An 11,517-nucleotide genomic window follows, 5' to 3' on the forward strand; every position below is an offset into this window, starting at 1 on the left:
ATTTTAATTTAAAACAGAATATTTTATGTGAGTCCCAGACATAGCATTATATTTTTAATATTAAATATTATGGAAATACATCATTATTTATGATTGAAATACTATTGTATAGATATTTACTTAATATTTAAAATTTGGTTAATATTTTGCAGCATGACAGTTAAATCAAATTTATTAAAAAAAAATTGCTTTGGTTTGTTCTTAGACTGAATTTTAGAAATAAAAGATTTATAAAAATTAGAACAATTTCACGACAAAAAAATTACAAATATGACACTGGGACTGATTAGTAAACCAAGTTTTTTTTAAAGTATTTTAAAAAATACGAATGTTTTGACAATTTAACCTTGGACTATGTATTAATTCTATGAAATATATTATATATTTTTTATTTAAAGTGCCGGAGATGAATGCAATTTATGTCCTTTTTGTACGTAAATTTATAAAGAATATTATGTAAAGTTGAATAATATTTTCTATTTTATATAAGTTACACTTAAATAAATACATTAATATTTAATGTTATTGTTTTGATTATGTCTAAAATTTAGAAACCTGTGGTGGCAGATCAAAAAATTATAAAACTAATCTGTTAAACATCCTACTTGAATTCTAATCAGAAGTTTTGGAAATCAACAAAAACAGGTATAATTGAATTAGATTTTATTCAATAATTTTTTACAATATAAAATTATTAAAACATTTATCCATATTGACTACAAATAGTTTCAAATACTACATAACAAGTAAACTTAAATTTACCAGAATATATTTATGGCTTTAGTTTTACCTGTAGTTTTGCATGCTTTTCATTTTTTTTAAACACATGTTAACTTTTAAGTATTATATTATATATATATATATATGTATATATAAATACATATATGGTAAATATATATATATATATATAAGAGAAATATATATAACGATAAAACCTAGGAAGCTATGTATAATCAAATATTAGACATATATTCATGGATAATAATTACTCTATTCTAAAATTATATAACATATAGCATTATATAATTCAATAATTTACTTATTTTCATAATAACTACAATTCTATTATACTTACAAGTAAAGTTTATTTATTGACCTTGGTGGAGCAGTTTCCTTTTTAATCCAAAACCTCTAAGGCAGGACTGTTCCAAAACTAGTTAATTTAAAAAAAAAAAAAGATTTTCTCATATTTATAACTACAAGCTGTTTACAAAGCTTGTGCATATATGACATAAAATAAATTAATAAAAAATTGCACTAATAGATTCAACTCAACAATGGTTGATTGAGTGGTATTATGCGACCAGGTGGTGGCAAAAACAGTGGCAAGTGGTCCTGTCAAACTTGCTCAATCATCGGGAACTGCTCATCTGTAGGGGGAAGGCTCTCCGCATCGAAGAAACTTGCGTGTAGAGCCACTACGGTGACTGTAGCTCCTGGAAATTTATTTTTAAACATTTTCGCAATTAGAAGTTATTGGTCCTTGTAGAAGAAAGGCGTCACAAACTACTGGAAACTTCCGTATTCTCTATTCCATGATTATCCTACTGTATCTGAATCGAATGTACTAGCCTAATAAATATACTCCATACTTCAGTTGTAGATTGTTATATTAAAACTCACCTAAGACCCAAAACAGAACAGCTCCAGCCCCGGCGAGCCAACACAAGGCCATTGATGCAGCAGCGTACACAGCATATTGCTGAGTTTTCGTTAATTCCCAATTTCCAATCTGTATGTTCAATATGTTCCAATCAAAAAGATGTAATTTTATTGACTTTACAATGTAACAAGCAACTAAAATTTTAAATTATACAACATACCTTCCATGTGTTTGGGCCAGATGTTAATTTTCTATATCCAAAAAAGCTGGCAACCATTGCAATCAGAAGCAGTGGTGAAGTAATCCTATAATTTATTGATAATAATTAAAACAAATCTATAAAAAAAAACCTTAACATATAAATATACTCTCTATAATATACTAACAGGCAATATGCAAATAGTCCGAGGAATACCACCAAATAATTGGCTTGGAAATATTCAATATTTCTGTAAAAACGTCTTGTAAGCCGAGGGATTGAAGCAGGAGTCTGAAAAAAGAACTCTTTAAAAGTCATATTGCTTATTATGGGGTAAATAAATTACAAGCAACTTTGCAAATATGGACATATTACTATAAATATTAACTAATCACACACTATTTTTAAGTAACAATAGACATAAAGAAAAATTGTTAATATTTTGATAAAACATAAAAAAATAATAATTTTTATACATTGTTTACCTTAAAATTTTCAGTGGCAATAAATTGTGTCCATGGTCGTCTACTAGACAGAAGACCTAGCACCAGGGCCGGAGCAGCACCACTTCGGACATGTTGCAGTAGTCTGTAGTAATAAGATATACTCGGATAGAAGAAGTGTTTTCTACATCTATGCTAAATATAAGAGAGATCCATCCAGCCATGCAGCCTTTCTGGAGATACATTCTGACAAACATTCTTTCATCCATCCATCTAAACATTCGCATTTATAATATTAGTAGGATAAGATGTGAATTTTAAAAAATATAAATCGTTCTTTGGAATAGTTATATGAACTATTACACTATTCTAGACCGACATACATTAACTCTAAATACATTACATGCTTCGAAAATAATTAATATTGTTAGTACAACTTACAATTCTACTTCATTCACATACTTTTGTAAACCTTTCTTTTCAGTAGTGGCATTAATTTCTCCCGAAAGATCTATATTAACGTTCTCAGCCATATTTTTAGTTACGTTAACACGACGAAATTACGATTATAAACAAATTGCAAGAGGAACTATTTCACTCTATTTTTAACTTCAAACATTGCAAACTTGGAAACAAGCTACGTGTCAAAACGATTGAACAAAATATTTACAATTTTGACTTTTTTGGTTTTGGTTTTTGTTTATAGTTTGTCCTAAGTTTGTGGCGTTTGTGGTTGTCTGTTTGATTTTACGATGATTAGTTTGACAATTCATTAGGGATGGGTCAACTAAAATCGGTTATGAATCTTTTCGATTTTTGAAGGTTCTTCGAATAGGACTTAGAATTTAAAATTTCATGATTATTACTTTTGAATTATGACACAAATAAAATTGTTTCTTTTTATTTTTATTTAATTATTCAAAACCAATTATAGAAGTCAAACTTTAAATTAAAATCCAAGGTTTTAACAGACAAAAAATAAAAAGAAAGAAATTTGATGGTTTTGGCTCTTACAGTAATTGGGTAATACCTCAGATAAAGAATAGTTATATACTCGGTCCTAGGGTATTACTTTACAAAAGCGAATTGATAAAACACCGTAAAAAACTGCTTAGGTTCGGTTAGGTTTGAAACATCATAAAAGAAAAAAACACCGGATAGGTTAGCTTAAGGTTTGAAAATTTTAAATGTCTAGGTCTAGAATACGAAAATTTGTATTCTGTGTTGTGTGTAATGTAAATCTTACCATTTTTTTAATGTGATTATTATAAAAATCGTGAATGTGAACATACCTGTTACTATGAAAAAGTATGAAACAATTTTATTTCTACGAAATAAATTACGACCCCCAAACAAAAAACATAACGGGATGTATCGATTACATTGTTTTGCCTAAAAAACCTCTTTTGAGAAATACAATAACAATTCCTCTTTATTATTTATCGTGTAAATCTTCTTTTATTTATTTCAAGACACTCACGCCCGCTACTTAGAGTGACAGGGATATATTATGCTTTTCTATTAAGTTTGGTCCTGCCATTGCCTCTCTTATATCTCTTCGGTACTTCTGCACTGTAATGATATCAATCGCTGAAAGAATTAGCAATTGAATACTATTTTTAATTACCTAGGTGTTAAATACTTCCTAAAAAGTATAAAACACCAAACAAATTTTGAAAACTTTTGAACCGGACGCTATTTATAGCTTGTCTATGAATGTACAAACCAAAACCGGATAAGCTATGGCTATGTCTCTACTGCGTCATGTCATGGCTGGCAAGGGGCTTGATCTTGATTACTTTTCTTGCAAAAGAGAGTTTAATTTTCTTTGCAAGTATCAATCCTTCACTTTTGACTTTTATTTACATTTTCGAGCGGTGTGATTTGCGGTATTTACAAAGTAATGTGACATTTTGTCTATAAATTATGATTAATGTGTAGAAAAGAGGTAAAGTTTCATAATGAACGACGGAGACTGGATTTGTAGCGATCCAAATTGCGGAAATATCAATTTCGCCCGCCGAGTATCATGCTATCGTTGCAACAAGGAAAGACCAGATGGAGGGAAACCTTGTAAAAAGAAGCTCGGTACCGAGATAGGAAAATCTGCTGCAGAAAAATCAAGAGGTTTATTTAATGCCGATGATTGGCAATGTAATAAATGCGCGAATGTTAATTGGGCCCGGCGACAAACTTGTAATGTTTGTAATGCGCCGAAATTTGGTGAAGTAAGTTGTTTGATATATTTATTCAACTTTGAAAAAAATATTTTAGAATTTCGATTCAACAGGAGCGTTTTAATTTCAGGTAGAAGCACGCACCGGCTACGGCGGAGGTTACAATGAGCGCGGCGTTGTTGAGTACCGGCGACGAGAGTCCTCCTCTGACGACGAATATGATGAGTTTGGAAGAAAGAAACGCAAGCGCAAATCGGATACACATGATAAGGTATGTTTACTTCTTTAGTAACTTTTTAATTACATGTAAACAACTTAACACATGATTGTAGAGTATGAAAAAACGATGCAGTGCTTCAATTGTTTTTATTCTCGGCATTTGGTCTGGAAGCACAGATCTAGATTTGCAGGAGTTATTTTGATTAACATTTACATAATGAAGCAAATTGTGGATTTTGAAGCTAAGAAGAATGATGTTTTTGTTATAAGTGAAATAATTTTTGAAGCACATAGTTATTAAAGTGGAGATAATTTTTCCTGCCTTCAGGTTGGCATCACTGAAGGACCGGTAAACAAAAAGTTGCCACCCACTGTGCTGCAGAAGGAAATTAAGATGGATCATGTATTGCAAGTGCCAGCATCAAATAATATATTCCACCAAAATAGAGGAAGAGAAAAAGTCAATGGTAGTCTAAGTGATAGCTCAGTATGTGATCTGCCTCCTCTTAGCAAAGTTGCATTTCGTAGAAATCAACTGCCAAATCAAACAGGTTATCACAGACAGGAGCATACAATGCCCAGTTTTAAGGCTAATGCGAATAGTCCACGAAAGAGAATGTCAAGTATTGGTGATAGAGATTACACGGGATCATCGGGTTATGAGACAGGATCAAAGAAAAATAATGAATCCCCAATTATTAAGCCATACAATCCAGTCATGGAAAACAGAGTGTCATCAACAAACAATGACTTTGTTTATAAATTCACCGGGTCAACCCCGGCTGAAGATTTTCAGGTGACTTATACAGTTGAGGAAAGAGTCAGAGCTGCAGCATTTGCTATTGTGTATAACAATTGCAAAATAAGTACAACTAAATTTGAATCTTTGTATGACAAACCTGCACCTGATTTCAAAACAATTTTTGCATGGCGACAGAGACTTTTATTAACAGGTTGTTTAGTGGATTCTCATTTGGAGATGCCTAAGAATGAAACAAGTGAAAAAATTATAACTAAAAATGCAATTGTAACAAATGACCTTTTAACTAAAAAGAAAAATGTTCAGATCCTACCCAACCCCGATGAGATTCTCATTGGAAGTGACAGTGATGATGAAGGTGTGAAAATTATGGAAACTATCAGTAAACCTTTGCGGGCAAGAAGTTTAAGTGTTGAAACTGTGATTCTTAGTGGAGTGGATAATGCAAGAACAGGTGGATCTATAAGTACAGAAGAAAGAGAATCTCAAGCAAGGAGTCATTCAGCTTCCACGCATCGAAGAAATCGTTCTAGTTCTTGTGACAGCCAAGACTCAAATTATCCTGACACAGATTCTGAAAATATGGGCTCTAAAAGTGCAAAAAGCAGACCTCGTAAAATGAAACAAGTAAAATCATCCATTCATGAATCTGATTCAGACTCGATTTCATATAACAGCGATGATGGTGATTTTTTGTCTAGAGTATATGAAGATGGCCGAAAAATCAGACACAAAGTCAAGAGGGGCTCTACACCTATTACAAAAGTCAATGATTATGTACCAAATGAAATCAACAGAGTCTTTTCAGGATACAGTACAGTGAAGCCAACAGAACAATCTCCATTAGTCACTGGAAATATTTACACACCCATTTTGCATAATATGAATGCTAAAACACAAGATAGCATTGTATTAGATACCGATGGGTGCTCAAGTGAATATGTGCCCACTAGGTTAGGCTCTACAGCTAAACGTAACTATCAAGAATTCAAAGACAATGTTAAAAAGAAAGGGTACTGGGCCAAAGGAAATTGTGCATCTCTTGCAAATAATAAAACCTCAACAATAACTTCCGTTGCTGTTTCAACACCAAGACACATACAAAAACCTATAGAAGAGAAATTTTACACAGAATCTGTCAATTATGTTACAACTCCGAGAAATACTCGAGTAGAGGATTTTACAAAAGATGAATTTGATAATTTTTCCTCAACAGATCACTACACACCGTTTGATAAGCCAATAAATTCTGTGCCTAAATTGGATATACCACCTGAGAATACTGCGCGAATTTTTGATCTTGTACAATCTAATTCTGCAACAAAAAATCGAAGCATAATGGATATTTTCAATACAGGTGATCAAACAAATAGTCCTGAAAGAGATAATGATTTAGAGAAATATGCTAATGTTCATAAAATGTATGAGACTGAGTGGGATGAAGATGATGATGCTCTCTACAAAAATACTGACTCTGTTAATGCACATTCAACCATAGCACGGATACCTTCACCACCAAATATTGGTTCTATAGCAGTTCACAGTCCCATGTCTAGAATGTTGTACACATCAGATGTAGATCAACCTGTAGAAGTTCAGACAAGTGGGACTTTAAACAAAGCAAATGTAGATTTTATCACAGACAAGCGTGACATCTTATTGGATCTATTCAAAGATATTCAGAAAGGCAAGGAACATGTAGTAGATATAAATAACATACAAAAGCAAACTCTATTAAAAGAACATGATAAAAATAAGGATTGTAATACTAGTTTTAGCCAGCAATCACAAGTTGTAAGATCAAATCATACGAAAGCCTTGAAGATAGATCCTAAACCAGTGATATTAGGAAATGAAGTAATAAAAATACCTGCTGAAGTTATTAAAGCTCCACAACAAGATTCAACTAAAACAATAAGTCCATCAAAACGTGTGAAAGTGTTAGAATCAATAACTATACAGCCAAATACTCAACAAAATGTTCCTACCAGTATCAATATTTGTAATCCTGATATAAATAGTTCTAATCACGACAATACTTTTCATGATAAATCTGAGAAATCTCAAACACAAGAATCTAGTGTACAATCTATAGTTACCAATGAACCACAGACTTGTTTGCCGATCGAGCCAAAAATTGGTCTAGTAGACTTTACTAACATTTTGTCAAACATAAATACTAATACATTGCTTATGGCGTTACAAAATTTGCAAAATTTACAATCTTCTGGTAACACTAACAAACAAAATGAAACAGGCTCAGAGCAAAGCAACTTAGTTGATGTGCAGCATGTAGAAACTATTAACTTGACCAATGATGAGGAATGGGAGAAGGAATCAAATAGGGATGGTAGTATAGAGAGACAGTTGGAAAAATTAGATGGTAGTACAGGAGACACGCCTTTTTTAAGTGATATTTTTGATCCCGGACCAATCTTACCTCCAACTGTACCTAAAAAGCTGAATATAAATTTAAACTTACTTGATGATGATAAATCTCAGGAACAAACGCCTCTTGCTAATGAAGACACACCTGTGATAGGGAATTTTAAAAGTTTTGCACTTCCCAAACCGATATTGTTGAATAGGTTAAAATTGGCAGTTAAACCCTCCGAGAGTTATATTAAAAAATCTACTGAGGGAAAGAAAAAAAGACGGAAGAAGGTTTGTATAGCAGCTTTTTGATTTAGTAATTGTGAAATATTGTTGTTGTTTATTTATATGTATTGCTTCAGGGTAAGGCGAGCTCGTCACAAGGCGAGGCGGAGCAGGACGACGAAGAGGAATCGGGAGACGAAGCCGATCTTTCTAAGTATGATCTTTGGGGCAGTGATGGGGAACAGGGCAACTCCACTAACCTGGGTTAGCATTGCGTTTAGTTTGACAACAATTAAATTTATATTGTATATTTTTAATTTAATAATTATGCTGAAATATTTAATTAATTTGGAATATTTTCCTTTTCAGAAAATTCAGAAAAAGCCAAAGAAGATGATAACTCGAAGGAGAGTTCAGAGCAGGTAGAAAAAAACGGCAAATGTAGTACACCCGATGTTAAAAGTAGTAGTAGCAAGAGAAGGTATATATTTTCAATAGCAGTATTACTTAATTTAATATTTTGTTATTATATTAAGTTTTGTTATACTTATAGATCTCGCAGTTCCTCCTCATCAACGAGCTCAACTTCGAGTTCCAGTTCTAGTCATAGTTCCACAACGCCTAAAAATAAGTATGTTTTTTTTAATAAAAAAGTACTGATAGTTTTTTTACAAAGCTGTTAATTTTATTTGACACTAGATGTCGCCCACGATTTCGTTCGCGTGGAATTAAAAAAAAAAACTTAATAAGTAGCCTATGTGTTCTTCCAGACTATGATCTACATTTATGCCAAATTTCATCAAGATCCTTTGAGCCGTTGTAGAGATATCTTCAAACAAACATCCATCCATCTAAACATTCTCATTTATAATATTAGGTCCTTACATATGAAATTGGCGTTTTTCGTACTGGCCACTTTAATCACGAATTTCTCCTCTTTGGTAAGGAATTCCAAATTCAAATTTGTACAGCTATAGACTCATGTATTTGTGGTTCGATGACCGTCATTCATTTGTTTTTTTTCTTCTGTTTTTTTCTGTTTGCGTCACTCATTTTACAAAATGGAAAACTTAAAATATCGCAATATTTACGAGTACGAGTTCCGCCGTGGCACTAGTGCTGCGGAAACGACTCGAAGGGTGAATGATGTGTATGGCGGTCGTGTTGCAAAAGAAAACACAGTTCGTTTTTGGTTCCAACGTTTTCGTTCTGGAAATTTCGATCTGCAGAACAAGCCCCGTGGACGGCCTGAGACTCAAGTTGATAATGAAGAGTTGAAGGCTATTGTGGAAGCGGATCCATCGCAAACCACGTCCGAGTTAGCTGCAGGCTGCGATGTTAGTGATAAAACTGTTTTAATTCACTTGAAGCAAATTGGGAAGATTAAAAAGCTTGAAAGGTGGGTACCTCACGAATTGACTGAAGCAAACCGGCAAACGCGCGTCGACTGTTGCGTTACATTAGTAAACCGGCACAATAATGAAGGTATTTCAAACCGAATCATTACCTGTGATGAAAAATGGGTTCTTTACGATAATCGGAAGCGCTCAGCGCAATGGTTGGATCCTGGCCAGCCAGCCAAATCCTGCCCCAAGCGAAAATTAACCCCAAAAAAGTTACTTGTAAGCGTTTGGTGGACTAGTGCCGGTATTGTTCATTACAGTTCTCTCCAATCTGGCCAGACTATTACGGCTGATGTCTATTGTCAGCAATTGCAAACCATGATGGAAAAGCTAGCGGCTAAACAACCTAGGCTGGTCAATCGCTCCACGCCACTGCTGCTTCACGACAACGCTAGACCACTCACTGCGCAACAGACGGCTTCTAAATTAGAAGAGCTTCAATTGGAAAGTCTAAGACATCCTCCGTACTCCCCGGACCTTGCTCCAACAGATTACCATTTTTTTCGAAATTTGGATAACTTCTTGCAAGGGAAAAAATTCAACTCCGATGGGGCAGTCCAAATCGCCTTCAAAGATTTTATTGATTCCCGTCCGACTGGTTTTTTTAGTAAAGGGATCAATGAACTACCTATGAGATGGCAAAAGTGCATAGAAAACAATGGTTCATACTTTGATTAATTAAATATATTATATTAAAAAATATTCGACTTTTTGTTCCTCCCATACAAAACGCCAATTTCATATGTAAGGACCTAATATTATTAAGATTTACCGCAGTTCATGATATATTTTTAAAAGGCCCAACCTAAGCTGCTGTCGATAAATATCTCTTTATCAAGTAATTTACAAGTTTGTCGTTTAATTTCCAGATTTGATGATTTCAATTTAAACAGTGAGCGCGAGGGTTCTCCGCGGCGGCGCAGGTCGCGCTCCCGCTCGCCGCGCTCTCGCCCCGCAGCCGTCGGCACACGCCGCAAGTCCAGGGACAGCAAGTCCGCAGGCGAGACCAGGTACAACAACAATATATTTTTATAAATCATCGACTTAAATACAAATTGCGATCCAAAAATCTTATTACTTTGTACGAAAACACGAATATTTGTTAAAATCGCCATAGTATCATTATCGACAAAATTTGTACTAAAATTTGTGCAGCGCCCTTATTGAGTGTAAAGTACAAACAAAGGAAAGTAATATTTTCTTATTAGGAAAGTATGAGATGGGGAAGTGGATTTGGAGGAAGAGGGGGCGCATAGGAAGGGGAAATGTCCAAGGCAACGTATTTGCATTTGCGGTCTATGGGCAACGGTCGCCTCGCTATTTCGACGAATCCAGGTGACCGTTTGCTCTTTTGCCACCTTATCATTTATTGGGTTCGGCCGTATAATGGTTTACTAAGTAAAAAGTATCACGTAAAATGTAAGAAATGTATTTTTATATAAATTTGCAAAGTATTATCTTGCAGAAGCCATGACTCGTCGCGAGATAAAGAGAGGTCGCGGGACAGGGAGCGGCGAGACCGGTCTCGGGGCAGTCGCGACCGCAAGGAGCGCCGCTACAGTCGCGACGGACCTGGCAACCACTACGGAGCCCGCGGCAGACATCGCTAACACTGCCACACTTACATTGTACATTTAATTCCATTTATATTATAATTAATACCCGATCATTTTTCAGTTTCAAAAATTATCTTTCTTTCGGTATTTTTAGCCGACTTCAAAATGAAGGAGGTTGTCAATTTGACTGTATTTTCTTTTAAATGCAGCTATAATGTCAGCAATTAATCAGAAGTTAACTTTATTATGTAAACATTAAAACAGTGAAAATTATCCATAAGTCATTCGGGCACTAAGTGTATAGTGACCAGTTTTGAATTTGGTCGGTTTCATGATATATTTCGCCCTAACATAACCTCTATGAAATAGGTAAAATGTGAGAGCTTATTTTGATGTTTAACTCGACTACTATGCACAATAACATGAGACGTCTGATGACGTCACAAGAGATAGTGTCAAAATAGTGTTGCAAGATGAATAAACTTCATTGTGAGTCTCAAAAGCATAATTTTATTTATCTTTTCAAAGTTTTTGATTCTCAAATTAAACGTTAATTTAC

At 34.1% G+C, this 11,517-nt stretch overlaps 2 protein-coding genes across 4 annotated transcripts; one reads left to right on the forward strand and one right to left on the reverse strand.

Moving 5' to 3' along the window:
• Positions 1–950: 950 nt before the first annotated feature.
• Positions 951–2,962, reverse strand: LOC106712363 (prenylated Rab acceptor protein 1). Of its 2 annotated transcripts, none has more exons than XM_014504883.2 (6): positions 2,708–2,962; positions 2,288–2,390; positions 1,990–2,093; positions 1,824–1,908; positions 1,624–1,732; positions 951–1,436 (listed from the first exon to the last, which is right to left on the reverse strand). In XM_014504883.2, exons 1-6 carry the CDS (start codon positions 2,776–2,778, stop codon positions 1,339–1,341), a joined length of 570 nt encoding a protein of 189 aa, XP_014360369.2. In that variant the 5' UTR covers positions 2,779–2,962; the 3' UTR covers positions 951–1,338. The 2 variants fall into 2 exon arrangements, with proteins under 2 accessions (XP_014360369.2, XP_014360368.2); XM_014504882.2 differs by having other exon boundaries at positions 953–1,436; positions 2,687–2,962.
• Positions 2,963–4,002: 1,040 nt separating this feature from the next.
• On the forward strand, positions 4,003–11,093 carry LOC106712434. Of its 2 annotated transcripts, none has more exons than XM_014505005.2 (8): positions 4,003–4,473; positions 4,553–4,693; positions 4,970–8,065; positions 8,137–8,263; positions 8,369–8,480; positions 8,553–8,630; positions 10,272–10,412; positions 10,868–11,093. In XM_014505005.2, the coding sequence occupies exons 1-8, from the start codon at positions 4,207–4,209 to the stop codon at positions 11,010–11,012; spliced, it is 4,107 nt and encodes a 1,368-aa protein (XP_014360491.2). In that variant the 5' UTR covers positions 4,003–4,206; the 3' UTR covers positions 11,013–11,093. The 2 variants fall into 2 exon arrangements, with proteins under 2 accessions (XP_014360491.2, XP_014360492.2); XM_014505006.2 differs by having other exon boundaries at positions 10,855–10,951.
• The last annotated feature ends 424 nt before the right edge of the window (positions 11,094–11,517 follow it).

The sequence above is a fragment of the Papilio machaon genome, chromosome 3 (genome assembly GCF_912999745.1).
Source record: "Papilio machaon chromosome 3, ilPapMach1.1, whole genome shotgun sequence".
NCBI lineage: Eukaryota > Metazoa > Arthropoda > Insecta > Lepidoptera > Papilionidae > Papilio > Papilio machaon.